Source organism: Triticum aestivum, chromosome 6B, assembly GCF_018294505.1.
Source record: "Triticum aestivum cultivar Chinese Spring chromosome 6B, IWGSC CS RefSeq v2.1, whole genome shotgun sequence".
Classification (NCBI taxonomy): Eukaryota; Viridiplantae; Streptophyta; class Magnoliopsida; order Poales; family Poaceae; genus Triticum; species Triticum aestivum.
The window spans coordinates 26,293,678-26,317,766 of NC_057810.1; the positions used below are offsets into that span (position 1 = coordinate 26,293,678).

Sequence of the window (24,089 nt, forward strand, 5' to 3'; positions counted from 1 at the left end):
TTGAAGACAGTTAATGCCACGTGGCGCCTTCACCTCCCCTCTGTGTATAGAAATATAACTGATGACTATAAAAACATCAAAAATTTATATGAAATAAAAAAACAGAAGGAAGAAAAAATATAAGCTATTAAAATCATTAAAAAAATATGCCTACGGCTAAGCCGTCGGCATAGCTGCCATGTGGCGACCTCAGCTATGCCGACGGCTTAGCCGTCGGCATAGGGTGGCCTTATCCACCCACCAGCGCGCAGCAGCCTGCAGCCACTCGTTCTTTGCCACCCCGACGACGACCTGCGCCGCCGCCGCACCCCACGACCTGCGCCGCCGCCCCCCCCCACCCCGACCTGCGCCGCCGCGCCCCCCCCACCCCGACCTGCCGCCGCCGCCGCACGGCCCTCCCCCGACCCCAACATCGCCCCGGCCTCCCCCCGACCGCGCGACCCTCCCACCCCGTCGCTGTCTCCACCCGCCGTCGCCCCGGCCTCCCCCGGCTGCGCTGCGTCGCCACGGCCTCCCCCGACCCCAACATCGCCCCGGCCTCCCCCGACCGCGCGACCCTCCCACCCCGTCGCTGTCTCCACCCGCCGTCGCCCCGGCCTCCCCCGGCTGCGCTGCGCCGCCACGGCCTCCCCCGACCCCAACACCGCCCCGGCCTCCCCCCGACTATGCGCCGGCCGCGGCTCCTGCCGGCCCGCACGCCCGGCCCTCCCGTCCCCGGCCGCCCCTACCTTGGCCCTCCACCGCCGCCCCCTGCTCGCCGCTGCCCCGGCCGCCCCTGCCTCACCGTCCCCGGACGCCCCTGCCTCACCGTCCCCGGCCGCCCTGGTGAGGTTTTTTTCATTATTTTGCATTTGTTTTGCATTTTTTTACTGCTTGTTATATGATAGATGCATGTTGTATGGATGAATGGATGGATTGATGTATATTGGTTAGTTATAGCTTTGGTCAACTTAGTGAAGTTGTCAAATGTTGTCAAATTTGAAGAACAAAATTGGCATATTTGAGATGTTGTCAAATAGCTATAGTTTCATTTTGTGATGTTGACAAAATTGGTATCTGATGAGTAGTTATTTTATCATGATGATCTTGCTAAAAAAATTGAAGAACAAAATTTGACACTTGATGAAAATTAGGATTTGAAGTATCATGATGATCTAAAACCTTGACTAGATGTCATTAGCAATATGATTTTTTTTCATAGTTTGAAGTGTCAATGCTTTATGTGATGTGGTGCCGTCAAAATTTACAGGCTTTGTGGTATTCATCTCCCTGGAGCCTTCGTCGTCTGGGTTTGGTCTGTGATCCTGCCGCTGCTCGACTACTTCTTCTACAGCGGAGGGTGAGCTACGAATCCACCTTCACCTCCTAGCCTCTTTTAACTAGATTGAATTTTCACATCAAGTCGCGTAACCTAGGTCTCCCGTCCGAAAGGGTTGCATCGATAAATATGCATTCAATTGCATATTTATCACCGCAGCTCTTTCGGATTGTCCAGCGCTTTCCACGGACAGCCCGAGGATGTGTAGATTGGGTACGTTGTTCATGCTCTACCCCGTTCCGAGACAGGATTTCGGCGGCGCCTCCCTGTTGTTCTCCGGATGCACATTCTCTCGGCATTTTGCCGAGACGTGTATTTGGAGAACAGCGGGGAGGTGCTGCCGAAATTTTGTCTCGGAATGGGGTAGAGCATGGACCGTACTCAATCTACACATTCTCGGGTGGGATTAGGACCCATCTTTACCTATTAGAGATGTAGGTGGATTACTCGTCAACCTTGTAAAAAATAAAATATTGATGTTGGTAATTAAAATGAATCCTTAATTTTGTTGTGTGGCTTCCAATAAAGCAGAAATGGCAGATAATCAGTGGATGTATAGTGGGTTTTTCCGTCGGAATCAAGTAACAACAGAGTGGGTCGAGAAAACTGATGTGTTTTTGAAAGAGATATTCCGTAGTCCAATGAGGATGGTGCCAGAATGCCCGTGTGCCAGATGTAAGAGACGTATCCGCAGAGATAAGAGTGAGATGACTAAGCACCTTCGCACGCATGGATTTATGCCCAACTTTAATATGCCGATAAACTTTGCCCAGCGGGACCGTGGTAGAGAGGATGTGATACGACAACGCATCGCTGGTTATGAGGACGATGGGGTTAGAGACATGCTAGATGATGTCTTTGCTGCACAGCCGACACCTCCGTCACATTCAGCGAATGAACCGGAGGAGCCGGAGGAAACCGCAAAGGCCTTCCTGGAAATCTTGGCCTCGTCAAAGAAACCTCTCTATGAGGGTGCCAAGCTGTCTGTGCTGGATGCCATCTCGCAACTGATGGCAGTGAAGGCTGAGTACGGCTGTAGCCGAGGTTGCTTCGAAGCATTTCTGGGAGTATGGGCTAACAGCCTGCCCGAGGGCCATGAACTGCCGAAAACCATGTACGGTACGAAGAAAATCATGAAGGCGCTCTCCATGGACTATGAGAAAATACATGTTTGTCCAAAGAATTGCCTTTTGTTTAGACATGAGTATGCGGATGACAACTACTGTAGGAAGTGCGGTTCCTCTCGGTATATTGAGGTGGTCGATAAGCATGGTCAGAAGCGGCAGCTAAAAATCCCTGTGAAGGTTCTTCGGTATCTTGATTTTATAAAAAGACTGCAGCGCCTTTTCATCACCGAGGAGTCTGCCAAAATGATGAAGTGGCACAAGGAAGGGAAAAGGTACAATCCAAAAAAAATTGTACATACATCAGAAGGTGAAGCATGGAAGTCATTCGATATAAAGTACCCGGAGGAAGCAGCCGAGGCTGGGAATGTCAGAATTGCTATAACAGGTGATGGGTTCAATCCATATGGTATGTCGTCTAATCCATACAGCTGCTGGCCCATATTTGTTATTCCGCTCAATCTCCCTCCCGGCGCCATAATGCAACGCAAGACCATGTTCCTGTCGCTTATAATTCCGGGGCCTGAATATCCAGGGAAGAATTTGAGTGTGTTTATGCAGCCGTTGGTGGATGATTTGCACCATTCTTGGTACTTCCCGAGGTTGACATACGACCGGCATCTGCAGAAAAATTTCTTGATGAAAGTTTGGCTACAGTATTGCATGCATGACTTTCCCGGCTATGCCCTGTTCTGCGGATGGTGTACAAGTGGAAAGATGCCTTGCCCAGTGTGCATGCAGGCCTTGATTTTCATTTGGATGAAGAAGGGTGGCAAGTATGTTGCCTTTGACCAGCATCGACAATTCCTCCCTCCAGACCATCCTGATAGGGAAGACAAGAAGAACTTCACAAAAGGCAAAGTTGTCCATGAAGTAAATGAGATTCCAACGTTTTCTGGTGAGGATGTGCTTGCTCAGCTCAAAGCTCTTAAGCCTGCCTGTGAAGGGAAAGGCAAAGGCAAAGGCAAAGGTAAAGGGAAAAAATATTTTGAAGGATATGGTGAGACGCACAACTGGACTCACATTACCCCCTTCACGCAGCTTCCCTATTTTAAGGACCTCAAACTTCCATACAACATCGACGTGATGCACACCGAAAAGAATGTCGCAGAGTCCCTTTTTAACACGATCCTCAACATTCCTGATAAGACAAAGGATAATGTTAATGCTAGAGTCGATCAACAGAATATTTGTGATAGACCACGTCTTCACATGCAACCTCCCACAGGCAGTCGAAAATCTTGGTTCAAGCCAGATGCTGACTTCGTACTTAAAAAGGATCATAAGATGGAGGCATTCAAGTGGCTGAAACACGTCGTGAAGTTCACTGATGGTTATGCGTCGAATATAAGTAAGGGGGTCAATCTTTCAACGGGCAGAGTGACCGGGCTCAAGAGTCATGACTATCATGTATGGATTGAGCGGATTATGCCGGTGATGGTTCGGGGCTATGTTCCCGAGCGTGTCTGGCGTGTGCTTGCGGAGTTAAGCCATTTCTTCCGAACGCTTTGTGCTAAAGAAGTATGTCCTGAGAAGATAAAAGAAATGCATAAGAAGGCGCCGGAGTTGATATGCAAGCTAGAGAAGATCTTCCCGCCAGGCTTCTTTACTCCGATGACACATCTCATTTTGCACCTTGCGAACGAGGTATTGTTGGGGGGCCCTGTGCAGTATCGTTGGCAGTACGGCCCTGAGAGACAGAACAAGCATCTGAGACGGAAATGTGGAAACAAAGCTAAGATTGAAGCTTCCATAGCTGAGGCAGTTATCCTAGAGGAGGTGGCAGACCTCAGGACAGCCTACTATCCGGACCATGTTCCCACGTTGCACAATAAGGTGTCTCGATACAATACAGAAGAACCCAAGTATAAACCCAAGTTGCCTCTATTCACCGGGCAAGGTGGCAGGGCTGGATGCTCGACATCTTATGTCATGCCACGAGATGAGTGGGAGGATGTCATGTTCTATATCTTGCACAACATCAAGGAAGTTGAGGATGAGTGGATGAGGTAATACCTTTGCACCATTCTTTTAGTCAATTCGTTATGTTCACTTTGCCTAGTTCTTATACCGCTTTTCTTATTGTAGTCGATTCGTTGAGGAAGAATGGACAGGAATGCTGCCTCCTACTGAAGCGGAGGCACTTGCTCTTCTCCGAAAGGGTGCTGATGGAAGGAAAAATTTCGTTGCGTGGTTCATGGAGAAAGTAATTTTTCACACTTTCAATTAAACTCATGCACCCTATAATTTCAATTAAACTCATGCACCCTATAATTTCAATTGAACTTGTAGGGAAATGATCCGACCGAATCAATGGATGAAGAATTGAGATGGGTTTCCATGGGTTTTGACCCTGTCGTCATGACATGCGAAAAGTATGATGTGAATGGGTATCGCTTCCATACAGAGGAGCACCAGAACAGTCGGCCTGATCCCAAAACCATAAATACCGGAGTCTTCACTGAAGGAGATAATAAAATAGATTACTACGGAAGGGTAGGAAAAATATACGAGCTTACATTCAAACTTGGCCGCGAACACCTAAGTCTCACTGTGTTCAAATGCCGATGGTTCGACCCCAAAAAGGGCCTGAGACATACGCCTTCTATTGGTTTAGTTGAAGTTAAACCATCAACCGTCTATGCCGGAGCTGATCTCTTTATCGCCGCTACCCAGGCCACACAAGTATATTATCTGCCTTACCCATGCCAGAAAGAGTACCTAAAGGGTTGGGAAGTTGTGTTCAAGGTGTCGCCGCATGGTAAGCTACCGGACCCGAACGATGATGATTACTACAACATAAACCCCATGACATACGAGGGAGTGTTCTATCAAGAGGAACATGATGACGTGGTCCGAAACAACGAGGATGATGACTTGGGTTATGTTGACCTGGACCCAAACGACGACGACGCAAGGATTGATGGTGAGGCAGTTGTGAATCAAAGAGACATAATTATGCTTGAAAAGTTAAATGAAGACGCTGATGATGAGGAAGAGCCTCCACCTCTGTCAGACAACGAAGAAGATATGCGTGATAGTGATGATGAGACCGCTCCACAAATAGATTACAATAGTGATGATTCATATGGGTTCTAGAAAATGTAAGTTCTTTTAATGATCATTACAATAGTATGCTTAATATGCACTTCTGGTATTAATGTTTTTCCTGTATGCTTGTTTAATTGATATCCTTACTAATTGTTTATTCTCTTCTCAATGCAGGTTTGCTAATCATGGGCAAGTCCAGTGGTGCCAGTTTCCTCAGTAAACTCAAAGGAGGACTTACTCGGAGTGGACGAGCCCACAAGGTTCCCTCCCGACTACGCGAGGATGGCACCTCACAGGGAGGTGGAGGGGTCGGGGGAGGAGACCCTAGAGGAGGAGGCGGTGGGGGGAGAGCCCCTAGAGGAGGAGGAGGTGGGGGGAGAGGCAGCCGGGGCAAAAAACTCCGGGCCGTGTCCAAAATAGGAGGGTCTTCTTCGATGCCCTCCCATACAGAGGCACCTTCTGAGTCTGAGGAGGAGTATGTTCCTGATGGCGAGGAGGAGGAGGCCGAGGAGGAGGGTGAGGAGGAGGAGGCCGAGGAGGAGGGTGAGGAGGAGGAGGCCGAGGAGGAGGGTGAGGAGGGGGGAGGGAGGAGGGCGAGGAGGGTGGAGGGGAGGTTGATCCCGAGTTGTGGGGTGACTTGCCACCGGGTGCTCCGCAGGGGTGGCTGCGTGGTAATGCCGGACTACCTACACCACCTTCTATCGAGGAGCACAAGTGGATCATTGAACCTGTGGGGACAGAGTAAGTGCCTCTCAATCATATTTTCAACACATGACAACATTTTCTTATTGTACACATGGCAATCATTTGATTCTTTTGCAGAAACTGGATCCTTCGCGGAAATGGCCGTAAACCGAACGGCCTTATCACTGTCCTGTTGAAGCACTTTTGGCCTGGCCTATTCTGCCCACAGCCAGACAGGGACCCGCAGCTGCGGGTTTTGGCCACGAGCTGGGCCCACTACGAGGCTTGCAGCAACGCGGAGTACGGGACAGCCGCTAAGGCCGTGATCACCAAATTTTGGGTAAGTTCTCTTCTTAATCACTTGTCTTCAGTTTCGTTCATAGTTTATCATTGGATCACTCAACTCATGCCTTGTTTGCTTCTGGTTTATGCAGCAACTCTATAGAGTTCTTGACGAGCACAAGGCCAGAGCCGACGTGGTCTTGCTTGCGGCTGCGAAGAAGAAAGCTCGTCAGTTGCAGTACGAGGTGCGCTGGGTTGCCGTCTCGCAGTACTACCACTACTACCTGCACCAAAAGATGACCAAAAGTCAAGCGCAGAAGCAGCGACTTACCTTGAACAGGGAGCAGTTCATGATGGTAACTATTACTAACTTTTCATTGTTTCAAGCAGTCAACTCTATGTTTCGTGCTCACATGTCATGCTTCCAAAATTTGCATAGGTTGTTCCTCGTTGGTGCTATGGAAGGCATGACGGATGGGCGAGTTTGGTGGATAGGTGGCTCGGCGCCGATGCAGAGTTTGCTGCCAAGAGCATCAAGGGCCGGGCTAACCGTGGAGCCGACGGGACACACGGCCAAGGAAACAGGAACCACTGGAGCTTCAAGGCCATGAAGGTATATCTATGTGCATGATGCATTTTTGTTCTTCTTTACCGTCATGTTCTTATGTATGGCTAACTTCTATTTGACGTTGTAGGAGGACAAGTTGAAGAGGCCGCTCTCAGACATGGAGTCGTGGAAGCTGGCCCGCGAGCGGAGTCGTCGCAAGGAGGGCGAGAGCCAGTACTACGGCAAGACCGAGGAGCACCTGGGGTCTTACATTCATCACTATCAGGAGTTGCATCCGGATGTTCCTGTTGCCGAGGTCGCCCAGTCTCAGATCGACGACACGGCGGTGGTGGCCATCCAGGGGAAGAAGAATGGCCGGTATCTGTGTTTCGACGGCTTGATCACTCCTTCGATCTCGTACACACAGCTTCGGGCTAGCAACCCGAGCCAGTTAGAGAGTACGGGGCGTTCACAGACTCCTTTAGCCCGCCAGCATGCTGTAAGTACTTCCTCTTTATCTTTTTCTATCTAGCATTCTCAGTTTATTTTCAGCATTGCTCACTTAGAAACAATCTAAATTATGTAGGCATATAAGGAGTTTGTCGAGCATAGGAATCTCGAGGTGCGGGAGTACTTGAAACGAGTGAAGGCAAACGATGATTACAACCGTCAGATGATGACGGTTAGTTCTGCCCTCTTAAAACCAAGCTAAATTTTTGCACTTTCATTCCTTCTGATCTTCTAGTTTGCTTGTTTAACTAACATTCAGGCTATGTTGGCGGCTTGGAGTAACGGCACGGGTCCACCACAAATGGGACCCCCACCACCACCTGCGGGAGAACCCCCACACGTGCCCACGTTCGATGAATGGGTGGCACTAGGCAGTGATGGTCCGGTTAGTACATTTGCCTAACTACTGACAAACTAGTTCTCGTTCATTCAACACTATCATATCATATTTACTGTTAGAATCTTTTCTGAAACATGTAGGGGACCGGTGGGTCGACTCCTGCTCCGTCGACCCCAGTCACTCCGATCTGGCAGAGTGGTGGTGGTTTTGGTGGAGGTGGTGGTTTTGGCGGAGGTGGTGGTTTTGGTGGAGGTGGTGGTTTTGGCGGAGGTGGTGGTTTTGGCGGAGGTGGTCTTGCTTGATGATTCCGTGCATGTGGCCGTCGTGCCATGCCTTTCATATTCCTACTTTTATGATGTTTCATGTCTTGCACAACTTTTATGTTCATGAACTTGAGTCGGTGATGATCTTTAGATGATGTGATGAACTTGAGTATGTTTAGATTATGATGGTGAACTTGAGTATGTTTAGATGATGAACTGTCATATTTCTGCATAATTTCATATTGTTCTGTTTTGAAATGCTGTCCAATGAATTGGAAAAGAGAAAAAATAGGGAAAAAAAAAACTATGCCTACGGCAAAGCCGTCGGCATATATAAGCCCAGGAGTCACCAGGGCTCGCCACGTGGCGGATCTATGCCGACGGCTTTGCCGTAGGCATAGGTGAAAATCTATGCCGACGGCAAAGCCGTAGGCATACCTCTGCTGCCAGGAGTAACCAGAAGAAGACACGTGGCAGGGCTATGCCTACGGCAAAGCCGTCGGCATAGATTCATCTATGCCGACGGCTTTGCCGTAGGCATAGCCCTGCCACGTGGCCTTGCATGATTCGTCCCCGTTTTTGACAGCGCCGTCCGTTGCCGTCAGACGAAAAAGACTGCCGACGGCTATACTATGCCGACGGCTGACGCCAGGCCGTCGGCATAGGCCCCTATGCCGACGGCTTTACTATGCCGACGGTCTGACAAGACTACACTGACGGCATCTACGCCGACGGGTCTATGCCGACGGCAGCCGTAGGCATAGACCTATGCTGACGGCTTGGGGGCCTATGCCGACGGCCCTTGGCCGTAGGCATAGACCGCGAGTCCGGTAGTGTTGTATTCGTCGCAAGGTGGTCTACGGATCTGGTTGTAATTTCTATTATTTCTGGTATTCGTTGTACTGCCATGTTTTAAGATGAATAGATCGGAAATTTTCTCGCAAAAAAATGCATCTAAAACATGGAAGCTAAGAAAGAAGATATAGTGCCTGCTAGTGACACTGAATGAGACACTATAGTTTCCTTTATGCCGCTGTCAAGTTTTTGTTGTTCTGATGAAATCTGAAGTACCCACCTCCTCGGGCGACACGGGGGATACACCAGCCGCCGCCGCCGGAGGGTCGGCCGGCGAACTCTCGCTGCTCCTTGGAATGGTGGCGGTGGGACGGATCTGTCTCACCCTCGCACGTCAACCAGCCACCGTCGCCGGGAGTAACCCGCCTCTTTGCACGCTTCTGCCGTGCCACCGCCGGAGGGCCGGCCGGCTAGGCCGCGCCGCGCTCCGGGATGGCCGCCACGAGTGCGGATCTGTCCCTCTCGTGCTTCCCCAACGCCGCCACCTCCCCCCGCGTCCCGAGTTCCTCGTGCGTCGCAGCGCACCCTCCCAGATGTTCCGTCTCTGTTGATCTGGCGACGGGCACGGCATGCTAGGCCATGGCCTTGTGTGCCCTTTCCTTCCCTGCAGTCCCCCCCCCTCCCGGCGTGTTGCAGCCCTACTTGTGCTACTTGGGCGAGGACCTGCGACCGTTCACGGGGGTGTTCGCGGCGCCCTTCCTTCTGTGCGCAGGCAACCCCCTCGTCTCCGGCGGCCCTTCCCCCCTTCGAGCCACGGTGACAGCTCATACGGAGGCGACGAGGCTATGTTGCTTGTGGCAGTCCCCGGGGCTCCTCAAGGCGGGTATTTGCTGGTGCTACTCCGGCCCCGGCGACCTTGGACCCATCTCTCTACCGTGTCCATGGTTGACAGCGTCCCTTGCCGGTAGTTTCAGCCTCGGGGACCCAACAACCGCATCCCTTCCAGCTCGTCTAGCTCACGATGTCTGATGGCTATGGCCATGGTAGCATGGATCCGTGTCCCTCCAGTCCCTGCTTGCCGGCGTTGTTGTTCACCATCGCCCCACCCCCTCGTGGTTTGCTTCGCCGCCTGCCCTAGCATGCACGACTCAAAGCCCCCCTTTTGCCAGATCCAATGCTGGTGGGTCGGGAAGTGATGCCACCCTCCAACAGCTGGTGCAGCCCCGCCAACCCCCTTCTAACATGGTGTCTCCGACCAGCGAGGGCCTCCTCATCTCCGACTCCAGATACAACGGCTATGCGATTGCTCGCCTCAGGCCAAGGAGAAATCCTTGCTCAGCTTATCAATGCTGGCAGCAGCGGCATCTGCGAATGTCATTTCCCTTCTTGCAGGCTCTGTCAAGGACCTCGGCTAGCTGCGCCCCTCTTCGAGCTTAGGGGAAACCCTAGGTCCGGTTCCTCTGGACCAGATGGCGACGGTGTCTCGGTGTCGACTTCCTTCTTGAAGGCGCTATTTTGTTCACTCGTGGTGTCCCTAGTTTTGGCTTAGGCAATGTCTGAATTCTCGCTAGTTCGGCGTTACTGTTCTTGGTTCGGGCTTGGTAGGTTTAGCTGTGATGTATCCTCTGGTCGAGTTGAGCATCCCTTGTCACTCTGTTCCGGGCACAATGTTCACGTCTGTGTGCGTTCGTGTCATGTGTTGTACCCCCTATTTGTACTAATTCTACTCCTTGTATCAATACAACAATATACAAACTTGCGTATTCACGAAAAATAACTGTCAAGTTTTTAGTTAAGTTCAGATTGTTTTGGTAATAGAAAACTACCCAATACTGTGCTTGTATTCCCATGGAAATATCGCGTGCCTACCTCTTACAAACATATATCTTGAAGAAACATGCCCTTACGGATCGCTGGGTAGCAAGAAAATATTGCTCATGCTAATAGTAAGGTTGCAACCAAGGAACCATGTCCAACTGTGAGTTATCATGCTTTTGATTCTCCTTCTAGTTTCTCAAGCATTTTGAAAGACCCCCACCGTGGTATGCAACTCCATCCATGTCCGTCTATTTATACACACGTGTTTTCCTTCCGGGTATCACATCCATGGTCTCAAACTGTCATTGAGATAGACTTAACCTCCAATTAAATTAGTTTTCGTGAGAATTTGGAGGAAATCAAATCCAATCATGGGATTCAAACCTGCGAGCTGGATGCGGTCATCTGCTATGACAGTCACCATTGCCAGGTTTTCTTGCTGAGTTGCGAGCTTGCTTGTCGCAGGAGCACTCGACAAGCTGGAGCGTGTGTTGGGTTTGGACAATGCAAAAGACGTCGCAGAAATGCTGTCATATGATGTCAGTAGTAGAAAAAACCCCATTCGTCCCGGTTTGCGAGGGCCATTTGATCCGGTTCACGAACCGGGACTAAAGGGTCGTCACTAAAGCCCTGTCCCTTTAGTCCCGGTTCGTCCAGGAATCGGGATAGATGGGGCTCCACGTGGCCACTGCCGCTTGCCCGGGCAGGGGGGCCTTTTGTCCCGGTTGGTGCCACCAACCGGGACCAAAAGGCTTTCACGTGTCAGCATTTCAGGGGCTGCGTTTTTCTTTTTTTTTTTGAATGGGGGAGGGGGTTTGCGGGGTTTTGTAGGGCTAATTTAGGGGATTCATATATTGTGTTAGCTAACTAATAGAGAGATGTGTCCTCTCTTATCTCCGTGCTTGGTCGACGCTACTTATAGAGAGGACTCGACACGCTAGCTAGCTAGTAAGAAAATAAAGGAAACTATTAAGTACAGAAGATCGTCATGAACGTATATAGAGAGAAGTGATCGACCTCTCCTTCTCTCCGAGAGATTGGTTGAACAACAAGTTTTCGTATATCTTACCGACGGTACTGGCTACATATATATATATATATATATATATATATATATATATATAGACACACACACACAATGTGTAAGATCTCTTACAATACCCTAACATATGGACTCAACTTTCACATGCATGGTGGTATGCTACCTCTTGAGCTTGCGTTGGTTTTCCTCCAAAAGGAGAGGGTGATGCAGCAAAGTGTAGCATAAGTACTTCCCTCAGTTTTGAGAAACAAGGTATCAATCCAGTAGGAGTCTCCTCAAAAGTCCCATGCACCTGCACAAACAAACTAAGAACTCGCAACCAACGCAATAAAGGGGTTGTCAATCCCTTCACGGCCACTTGCAAAAGTGAGATCTAATAAAGATAGTATGATAAGATAAATATATTTTTGGTATTTTGTAATATAGATGTAAAAAGTAAAATGCAAATAAAAGTAGATTGAAAGAAAATATGATAGGAGATAGACCCGGGGGCCATAGGTTTCACTAGTGGCTTCTCTCAAGATAGCATAAGTATTACGGTGGGTGAACAAATTACTGTCGAGCAATTGATAGAAAAGCGCATAGTTATGAGATTATCTAGGCATGATCATGTATATAGGCATCATGTCCATAACAAGTAGACCGACTCCTGCCTGCATCTACTACTATTACTCCACACATCGACCGCTATCCAGCATGCATCTAGAGTATTAAGTTCATAAGAACAGAGTAACACATTAAGCAAGATGACATGATGTAGAGGGATAAACTCAAGCAATATGATATAAACCCCATCTTGTTATCCTCAATGGCAACAATACAATACGTGCCTTGCAACCCTTTCTGTCACTGGGTAAGGACACTGCAAGATTGAACCCAAAGCTAAGCACTTCTCCCATCGCAAGAAAGATCAATCTAGTAGGCCAAACCAAACTGATAATTCGAAGAGACTTGCAAAGATAACTCAATCATACATAAAAGAATTCAGAGAAGATTCAAATATTATTCATAGATAAACTTGAGCATAAACCCACAATTCATCGGATCTCGACAAACACACCGCAAAAAGAGTTTACATCGAATAGATCTCCACAAGAGAGGGGGAGAACATTGTATTGAGATCCAAAAAGAGAGAAGAAGCCATCTAGCTAATAAGTATGGTCCCGTAGGTCTGTGGTAAACTACTCACAACTCATCGGAGGGGCAATGATGTTGATGTAGAGGCCCTCCGTGGTAGATCCCCCCTCCGGCAGAGTGCCGGCAAAGGCTCTAAGATGGGATCTCGCGGATACAGAAGGTTACGGCGGTGGAAATTGTGTTTTGTGGTGCTCCAGAATGTTTTCGGGGTATGTAGGTATAAATAGGAGGAAGGAGTATGTCGGTGGCCGCCCGAGGGGCCCACGAGACAGTGGGGCGCGCCCTACAGTGGGGCGCGGCCTCCTATCTCGTGGGGGCCTCAGATGCTTCTTGACTTGCACTCCAAGCTCTCCGGATCACGTTCGTTCCAAAAATCACGCTCCCAAAGTTTCATTCCGTTTGGACTCCGTTTGATATTCCCTTTCTTCGAAATACTGAAATAGACAAAAAAACAGCAATATGGGCTGGGCCTCCGGTTAGTAGGTTAGTCCAAAAAATGATATAAATGTGTAAAATAAAGCCCATAAACATCCAAAAGGGGTAATATAATAGTATGGAACAATAAAAAATTATAGATACATTGGGGACGTATCAAGCATCCCCAAGCTTAATTCCTGCTCGTCCTCGAGTAGGTAAATAGGTAAATGATAAAAAGAGAATTTTTGATGTGGAATGCTACCTAGCATAGTTCTTAATGTAATTTTCTTTATTGTGGCATGAATGTTCAGATCCAAATGATTCAAAATAAAATCTTATAAAACATAAAAATAATAATGCTTCAAAGCATACTAACAAATAATCATGTCCTATCAAAATAACATAGCTAAAGAAAGCTTATCCCTACAAAATCATATAGTTAGGCCATGCTTCATTTTCATTACACAAAATACTCCCATCATGCACAACCCTGATGACGAGCCGAGCAATTGTTTCATACTTTTTAACGCGCTTCAGCTTTTTCAACTCTTACGCAATACATGAGCGTAAGCCATGGACATAGCACTATGGTGGTATATGGTGGTGGTTGTGAGGACAAAAAGGGAGAAGATAGTCTCACATCAACTAGGCGTATTAACGGGCTATATGGAGATGCCCATTTATAGATATCAATGTGAGTGAGTAAGGATTGCCATGCAACGGATGCACTAGAGCTATAAATATATGAAAGATCAACAAAAGAAACTAAGTGGGTGTGGATCCAACTTGCTTGCCCACGAAGACCTAGGGCATTTTGAGGAAGCCCATCATTGGAATATACAAGCCAAGTTCTATAATGAAAATTCCCACTTAGTATATGAAAGTGACAACATAGGAGACTCTCTATCATGAAGATCATGGTGCTACTTTGAAGCACAAGTGTGGAAATAGAGATAGTAGCATTTTTCCTTCTCTCTTTTTCTCTCATTTTATTTTTCTCCTTTTTTTCTCTTTTTTTCTTTTTTTCTTTGGCCGTTTTTTTATTTTTTCTTTTTGGCCTTTCTATTTTTTTCTCTTTTCTCATTTTTTTTCTTTTTGTATAGTGTGAAGTCTCATCCCGACTTGTGGGGGGAATCATAGCCTTCATCATCCTTTCCTCACTAGGACAATCCTCTAATAATGAAGATCATCACACTTTTATGGATTTACAACTCAAGAATTACAACTCAAAGCTAGAACAAGATATGACTTTATATGAATGCCTCCGGCGGTGTACCGGGATATGCAATGAATCAAGAGCGACATGTATGAAAATTATGAAAGTGGCCTTGCCACAAATACGATGTCAACTACATGATCATGCAAAGAGCAATATGACAATGATGGTACGTGTCATAATAAACAGAACAGTGGAAATTTGCATGACAATATATCTCAGAATTGCTATGGAAATGCCATAATAGGTAGGTATGGTGGCTGTTTTGAGGAAGCTGATACCGGCGAAAGTTGCACGGTAATAATAAAGGCTAGCAACGTAAAAAGATGAGTGTGCATATATCCATGGACTCACATTAGTCAAAAAGAACTCATATACTTATTGCAAAAGTCTACTTAGCCCTCAAAGCAAAGTAATACTACGCATGCCCCAAGAGGGATAGATTGGTAGGAAAAGACCATCGCTTGTCCCCGACTACCACTCATAAGGAAGACAATCAAAAGCGCACCTCATGCAACAAATTTGTCACACAACTTTTACCATACGTGCATGCTTCGGGACTTGCCAACTTCAACAAAAGTATTTCTCAATTTCATAATTACCCACTAGCATGACCCTAACATTACTACCTTTATATCTCAAAACAATTATCAAGCATCAAATTGATCATAGCATCCAATTATTTTTCTATGATAGTTTTTATTATACCCAACTTGGATGCTCATCATTCTAAGACCAACTTTGTAACCATAGCAAATACCATGCTGTTCTAAAAGACTCTCAAAAGATATAAGTGAAGCATGAGAGACTAGAAATTTCTTCAAAATTAAGACACCACCATGCTCTAAAAGATATAAGTGAAGCACTAGAGCAAAAACTATCAAGCTCAAAAGATATAAGTGAAGCACATAGAGTATTCTAGCAAATTCTAATCAAATAGGCTTCTCCCAAAAGGTGTGTACAGCAAGGATGATTGTGGTAAACTAAAAGGCAAATACTAATATAATACACGACGCTCCAAGCAAACAACATATCATGTGGCGAATAAAAATATAGCTCTAAGTAAAGTTACCAATGAACGAAGACGAAAGAGGGGATGCCTTCCCGGGGCACCCAAGCTTAGGCTTTTGGCTATTCTTGAATATCTTGTGGTGCCTTGGGCATCCCCAAGCTTAGGCTCTTGTCACTCCTTATTCCATAGTCCATAAAAGCTTTACCCAAAACTTGAAAACTTCACAACACAAAACTTAACAGGAAATCTTATAAGCTCCGTTAGTGAAAGAAAACAAAACCACCACATAAGGTACTGTAATGAACTCATTCTTTATTTATTTTGGTGTTAAACCTACTGCATTCCAACTTCCTTATGGTTTATAAACTAATATACTAGTCATAGATGCATTGAAATAAGCAAACAACACACGAAAAACAGAATCTGTCAAAATCAGAACAGTCTGTAGCAATCTATAACTAACGCAAACTTATGGAACTCTAAAAATCCTAACAAAATAGGAAGTCCTGGACAATTTGTTTATTGAACAGCAGCAAAACGAATCAACGCAAAATCACGTTCCTGTGATTTAACAAAATCATACTCGTGCGTGCAAAGTTTCTGTTTTTCAGCAGAATCAAATCAACTATCATCGTAGGTTACCCTATAGGTTCTACTTGGCACAAACACTAATTAAAAGATAAAAACACATCTAAACAGAAGGTATATGCAAGATTTGTTACTAAACAGGAGCAAAAAAAACAGAAAGAAAATTGGGTTGCCTCCCAACTAGCGCTATCGTTTAACGCCCCTAGCTAGGCATAAAAGGAAGGATAGATCTAACGAGTGCCATCTTTGGCACTCAATTCATAAGTAGCACACATGGTAGATTCATAAGGCAATTTGACTTTCTTTCTTGGAAAGTGCTACATGCCTTTCTTTAATGGAAATTGGAATCTAATATTCCCTTCCTTCATATCAATAATCGCACCAATCGTTCTAAGGAAAGGTCTACCAAGAATAATAGGGCAAGAAAGATTGCAATCTACATCAAGAACGATAAAATCTACGGGCACCAATTTCTATTTGCAACAATAAGAACATCATTGATCCTTCCCATAGGCTTTTTAACGGTGGAATCCGCAGGGTGCAAATTTAAAGAGCAATCATCAAGATCATGGAAACCTAGAATATCACATAAAGTTTTCGGAATCGTGGAAACACTAGCACCCAAATCACACAAAGCAAAACACTCATAATCTTTAATTCTAATCTTTATAGTAGGTTCCCACTCATCATTAAGTTTTCTAGGTATAGAAACTTCCAAATTAAGTTTTTCATCATAAGATTGCATCAAGGCATCAACAATATGTTTGGTAAAAGCTTTATTTTGACTATAAGCATGAGGAGAATTAACAACGGATTGCAACAAGGAAATACAACCTTTTAAAGAGCAATTATCATAATTGTAATAGCATGGAACAATCAAAAATTATAGATACGTTGGAGACGTATCATGGTATTCTCCGGCTTTATTGATGACGTGGTCAAGAAAGAATCCAACCATATCGTCTTAAATTGCTCGCATGTGATCTTGTGGTAGGAGTTCATTCCGCATCTCCCACATCTAATTTGAATAAGGGGGTCAATACATATATATGAATGAAACTCAACAGAAATGATGGTAATAAAATAAACTTGTGAATATTTTTGCTTACGCACTTCATATTGTCTTCTAGAGTAGCCCCGCCTATTCTTGGCCGTCGCGTTTTAGATGAACTCGCAGACATAGTATCCACAGTAATTATTCCCGGGTTCCTGCCACAAGCACTTTACGAGAAATAGAGGTCAATCAAACTGATAATGAAGCATTATAAATGGCATTGATGAAAGCAGCTAGAATCAACGGGAGATGCACGGAACTAGCTAGCTAGTAGTACTTACTTTCGGGAATTTCCATTCCAGATCCCGCGGCAGTCCCGAAACTTGTGCGATGAATACTTTCCAAGCACTGCGAGACAAAGAAAACAATTACTTGATATCATGAAATGAACAAAGTTGCCGATATGATGCAATAATGATTGATTCAACTTACTTCTCCAGCATTTTAGACATGTCCGCATATTCCTTGCGATCTTTTCATCTTGAGCCTAAGACGCTTACTAGTCCCTTCTCGAGCTTAATCTCTAAGAGAATATAGTGGAAACTGTGCACACATGCATATAACTCATTAGTTACATTAATTACTATAACCTCGAGTAATAATTAAGGGAAACCGAATTATGCACAAGACAGTAACACTCACCTGAAGTTGTAAGGAAAGAGTATTGTATCTTTGTTTTGATTTATTAGCAACGATCGTAGCAAGTTCTGCTCGGTTTCTTCGGCATGAAATTTAACCATAAATTCATCTATGAGATTTGAGTTAATGAACCCAATATCATACATTTCAGCTCTTCTGCATTCGACAATCTTCAATCCACATAATATAGTGAGGATAATTATATATACATGCAATGAAAGAGCTGAGCTATATATAGAGAATTAATGACAGAAGTAGGACTTACAGACAGTAGCAAGTAACCGTTAATTTATCGAGGGCCTTTAGATTGAAAAACTGGAAGAACTCCTCAAATGGAACAGACAACTCCTTAGTTCCAACGAGGTCGTGTACATCCTCTTTAACTTTCAGCGTCAAAGTATCGATTTTATTCCCAGCCGACTGCACCTTTCTGTAGGTTTCCATGTACCAATCATTGAATCTTCGCATCATCGTTGTTAGAGTAGTTCCATCTTTGACGAGAGGCTTCCTGTACTCGTATTTGAATTCGTCCGGCTCCATTATATCAAAATGTGCATCGTCGTAATCTCCAGGATTGGTACCGGGCAAGACCCCTGGATGATTAGCGACGATATTGCTAGACATCTTGAGCGGGGGGGCACAATTGGTTCACTTGTTCGCCGAGCTGGGGAATTTTTTTCCTAGTTCTTCGTTCTTGTAACCTTTTGTCACTGCATGTACTTCCCGACCGCTTCGCTTCCTTATATGTCTTTTCAGTAATCCGCTCATAGTTGGTTTGCAGCGGAGACGGTGGTGGTCGCTGCAGGGCATCCAAAGTGCGCTTCGCTTTCACCAGATCTATCTTCTCCTTCGGAGGTGGATATCTCTTAGCTCTTTGCGTTGCGAAGTAGTCCCACACTTGGGCTTGACAGATCTCCTCGTTTTCCTTCTCGGTCCTCTCGTATGGTAACTTCTCTGGAGTCTTGAGAGATTGACCAAATCTGTATTGCCTCCCGCCTGTACTGCTAGACGCCGGAGCAGGCCGAGTGGCTGCGGCTTTCTTCTTTAGTTGCTTACGAGGCGGAGGAGAAGGACTGCGATGCGCCAGAGCAGTTGGAGCGGCGGCGGGTCTCTTCTGCCCTTGCTGACGAGGCGGAGAAGGAGGAGGCTGGCTGGTCGGGCGCGCCGGCGCAGGCGGAGAAGGAGGCGGAGTGCCGCCACGCGCCATAGTAGGAGGCGGAGTACCTTGATCACTCGCCGGAGGAGCAGGCGGAGGAGGAGGCGGAGTGCCCTGACTCGCCGGAGGAGAAGGAGGAGGCGGAGGCGTCCAGTTCAGAAGCTTGATGAGCTCCTTCCTCCATAGGCATGGAGTCTTCAAAACACAACCCATCTGAGTCTCCCCTTCATCGGTAGGGTGGTCGAGCACGAGCTCCTCAAATCCCTCCGTTATTTCTTCCACCGTCACCCTAGGATATCCTTCTGGAATTGGATGACAGTGAAAAGTTGCGCCGGGTTCAGGAGGTCGAACAGAGCCGACAGCCGCCTTGACTTTGTACTTCTCCCATTGCGTCATAAGGTGGCAATGTTGAGACTCTGTGATAGCATCCACGGTGTAGCTAGCAGGAGCCGTGAAGACAGGCTCCAGCTGAAGCTGCTCGGTGGAAGCCACGCCACTTTTCCACTGAGATGGCGGGGTAGCTTCGTGGGTAGCTTTGGCAAGTCGCTTACTTCTAACTGCATCTCGTTCCTCTAGCTTCTGTACCCTTGAGTGCAGCTCCTGCATTTCGCTCTGCTCCACCTTCCTCCTCCTCTCTTGGCATTTGTAACCACCTGCGTCCGGAAACCCAGCCTTCCACGGAACGGAGCCTGGCATGCCTCGTGTCCATCCAGGGTGCTCAGGATTCCCGAGGGCCATCGTGAGCTCGTCCTTCTCTCTGTCTGGAACGAACGTCCCTTCCTGCACTGTGTTAATATAGTGTTGAAGCTTCCTGAGGGGTATTCGCAGTCGCTTTCTCGTCCAAACGCACTTCCCTATTACAGGGTCCAAGGTTCCGCCAACCCCGAAGAACCAAGTCTGGCAACGGTCTGGCCAGTTCAATGTCTCTGGTTCGACCCCTTTATCAAGCAGGTCGTTCTCAGTCTTGCCCCACAATGGTCAGGCTTTGAGGTAGCCACCTGACCCAGTGTGATGGTGATGCTCCTTCTTCGCAGCATTTATCTTGTTTATGGCTGACATCTTCTTACTCCTCTCCAATTTCTTGTTGTCCACAAATGCATCCCATTCATCTATGAGCTTCTCGTACTGGCCGATGAATTCTGGTGTCTTTTCTTTGTCGACAAACTTTGCTTTCAGGTCATTCTTGAAAGTGCTAGTATTGACTAGAGTGGGGGTGAATAGGCGATTTTTATGAAAGTCTTCAAAACTTGGAAGTTCGAAGACAAACAACAGAAACAACCTAATTGATATGCAGCGGAAGATAAACTACCCTAGACAAGCCATAGTCTAGTAGGTAATGACGTGAAAGTACAGGACTAATAGCAATTAGGTAGTAAGGATCAAGATGGAAGATAGTGTGAAGCCAATCAACAATAGTAGTCAAGCAATGAAGTAAAACAGATATACAGATAAGCAATGACTTCACGAAGACAAACTTAAATAAGGATGGGAAGGGATAGAACCAGTTGCATGTTGAAGACACAGGATTTGTTGGACCAGTTCCAGTTGCTGTGACAACTGTATGTCTGGTTAGGGAGGCTGAGATTTAACTCAGAAGACCGTGTCTTCACCTTATTCCCCTTGAGCTAAGGACACCCAGTCCTCGCCCAATCACTCTGGTAAGTCTTCAAGGGAGACTTCCAAACCTTCACAGACTTCGTTCACCGGCAATCCACAATGACTCTTGGATGCTCAGAACGCGACGCCTAACCGGCTGGAGGATTCACAGTCCTCAAGTGTAATAAGTCTTCAGGTCACACAGACAGAAAGACTTCAGTGATTCCTAACACTCTTTGGCTCTGGGTGTTTGGGCTTTGTCCTCGCAAGGATTTCTCTCTCTCAAATGCTTCGAGGTGGGTTTCTCTCAAATGACAAAAGCCGTGCACAAACTCTGAGCAGCCACCAATTTATGGTGTAGGGGGTGGGCTATTTATAGCCACTAGGCAACCCGACCTAATTTGTCCAAAATGACCCTGGGTCACTAAGGAACTGACACGTGTTCCAACGGTCAGATTTCAAACACACGCGACAACTTTACTTGGGCTACAAGAAAAGCTGACTCATCCAGCTCTGGATAAGATTTGCTCTCATTGTCTTCACTCGAAGACATAGGATTTGGGTTGAGCATCACTTCAGTCACTCTGACTTAGTTCACTTGGACCCCACTTAACAGTACGGTGGTTCCTATGACTCAACAAAGAAGAAAAGGAAACGACGAAACCACACAGTCTTCACGCTCCATTGTCTTCACATAATGTCTTCTCATGTCATAGCCTTCAGTATGAATATCTTCTCATACCACCATTGTCTTCAATGTCTTCATACATTTTTAGGGGTCATCTCAGGTAGGTAAACCGAATCAATGAGGGACACTACCTGCGTTATCCTGCAATTCTCACAAACGCATTAGTCCCTCAACCAACTTTGTCGTCAATACTCCAAAACCAACTAGGGGTGGCACTAGATGCACTTACAATCTCCCCCTTTTTGTTGATTGATGACAAACTGGTTGAAGTTTTCAACGGGGATAAATATGTGAAATTGTAGGGATAGGGAATTGTCTTCATAAGTTGCAAGGGCTCCCCCTGAAAATGTGCATATAAGTAATTTGCTTTTGGAATGCAAATGCACATGGCAGGTTGTACTTGTGGAGATCCACTTCAACTTATGAAGATAATTGATCATGCATGAAATAATATAACAAGTAGAATGACATGCATAATGAAAAATGGACGTCTGCAGAATGATCTAAGTGCAGAAGTTATCATCGCACATGCGGAATTTATCATCGCATCATAGTAAGGCTAATAAGTAGCATAGGTAGCAGACGGCCATCAAGTTTAGGTGTTACAACTCAAAGAACCAAATGTTTCAACACGCAAGAGTTGTAAGCACGCAGCAAAATGTAATGCAACCGCCCATATGAACCCGCTTGAAGACTATCAACTCATACGCTTCTCCCCCTTTTGTCAGTAATGACCAACAAGGTTTGAAGACATAGAGCATCTACTCGTCATGAGTAGGTGAAGCGGCAGGGTTGTCGTCGTTGGTTGGCTGTGCAGATGTACTCGGTGTAGTGTCGATGCGCGCAGTTGTAGGAGGTGGTGAAGTAGCGTCATCTTCATCATCAATCACTCTGGCATTAACTGTTGCCGCGAAGGAGGAATATTCAGAGTCTTCAAGAGATGGAGTTCGACGCAGGGTAGCAGTCCGTGGAGGAGTGGAGTCAAACTGGAATCTTTCATTGAAGCCATCATCTTGAAGATCCGCTTCAGCACTGAGCAGGGTCAAACTCTTCCATGATCTTCAGCAAGTTTCATGAGCAACAAAGGCATTCTTGGTGGCAAGGTTGCGAATGCAATTGACGTCCACCAAGAGGCTTTGCATTTGGCGCTTGAGCCAGAAATGATGCTTATCCTGTTTCTGATGAAGAGCCACAAGAAGTTCTCAGTCATTGAGAACGCAAGAACGCTTGCGAGGCCTTTGCGCAATGGTGCTTTCAGTGGCTTCAGTGGGCGCTCTATGAGGTAGACGAGTGTTACCATCCCGTGGATAGATTCTTGTTGCTGCTTGAACACCTTCAATAGGCTGAGTGAAGCTTTGGTGCTCAATGTTCTGAAGACAGAGCGGCGTCTTGGCAGGGTCAGAGTATATAGCATCAACTAACATATCAACCTCTGGCAGAAATATTATGTGATTGCGAGCAGAGGGCTGATAATTGACAGATGAGTGTCGCTTGATGAGGCGCATGACCCATGGAGCATAAAACTTCAGACCAAATAGGTCGAAGCCGGAAGTAGCAAGTTGCCTGATGAAGAATTCCTGAGTGTTGAAGCTGATGCCATTGAGAATGTAGAAGACCAAAGTCTTCATAGCTCCTTCAAGCTTGGCCGCTGATGAGTGTCCCTTGACTGGCCATAGAGTTCTCCTGATGATATGATATATGGTTTGAGGCAGATACTCAAGGTCTTCAACAAAAAAATGTGTGGGATACTTAGCGTCAGATGGCAAAAGCTTCATCATGCTCAGCATCTGGCTCATATTGGGTTCAGGCTTGTGGAAGATGCTCTCCACAGCATTGCGGTGTAGCTGACAGTTAGGCTCATACAGTTCTCCAGGAGTGGCTAGCCCAGTAAGCTCGATGATATCCATAGCTTTGGCTTCATGATGAACGTTTCTAGTCATCCACTCGAGAACCCAAGTCTTGATGTCTCTGTAGTAGCCGCGAATGTGCAGAGTGGCATAGAATTGAAGCAATAGCTCTTCATTCCAATGTTCTTGTCTGTCACAAAATGGAGCAGACCAGCATCACGAAAGCAATCAAGTGCTTCTTCTAAGCACGGCAATCCAGCAATAGCTTCAGTGTCAAGGCGCATATGAAGGAAAATGCGCCCTTGATCATATAGCACGCATGAGTAATAGCTTCTCTGCTGATAGCTCTAGAACCGATCTGATGATATCCTTTGCTTGGAGTAGGGGTTCCTGGCGCTGTCAAAGAAGGTATTGTGGCTTTTGAAGCCATTAGCATTGAAGGACCCGGGTGAGTTGGCAGTACCTGGAAACCTTGGCAACCTGGGCTTTGGCTTCTGGACCTGAGGCCTATGCTCAACATGATAGTCAAATTGCGGTTCTGAGGCAGAGGGTGGAGGCACCAGAACGGGCCATCGGACAGTAGTAAGCTGACCCTGACTGTATGCTTGCTCAATGGTGTGAGGCCTTGGTGGCGGAACAGGAGCAGGGGCAATAGCTGAGGCATCAGGCTGCACGACAGGCGCTTCAGGAGCAGTTGTCATATTTGCTTCAGGTGCAGCCTCCTCATTGGCGTCAGGTGCAGCATTCTCATGAGCTTCAGGTGTACCATTCTCATTGACTTCAGGTGCAGCATCCTCATTGGTTTCAGGTTCAGTGGCCACATTTGCTTCAGGCACAATGGCCTCATGGGTTTCAGGCACACTGGTTGGTGCAGGATCCACATTAGCATCATCCATGACTACGTCACTGGCTGTATTGGCGTTGGTGGTGGCAGCCTCAACATTATCAACCTCCTCTTGACGAAC

At 46.6% G+C, this 24,089-nt stretch overlaps 1 protein-coding gene across 1 annotated transcript in view; it reads left to right on the forward strand.

The window, feature by feature from the left end:
* LOC123138674 (disease resistance protein RGA2-like) overlaps positions 1 to 1,343 on the forward strand; it is a 65,404-nt gene extending 64,061 nt beyond the window's left edge. The window contains exons 5-7 of the mRNA XM_044558608.1: positions 194 to 830; positions 888 to 928; positions 1,250 to 1,343. Of these exons, the coding sequence (XP_044414543.1) occupies positions 194 to 830; positions 888 to 928; positions 1,250 to 1,343 (772 nt within the window). The remainder of the gene's footprint in view (positions 1 to 193; positions 831 to 887; positions 929 to 1,249) is intronic.
* Positions 1,344 to 24,089: the final 22,746 nt, after the last annotated feature.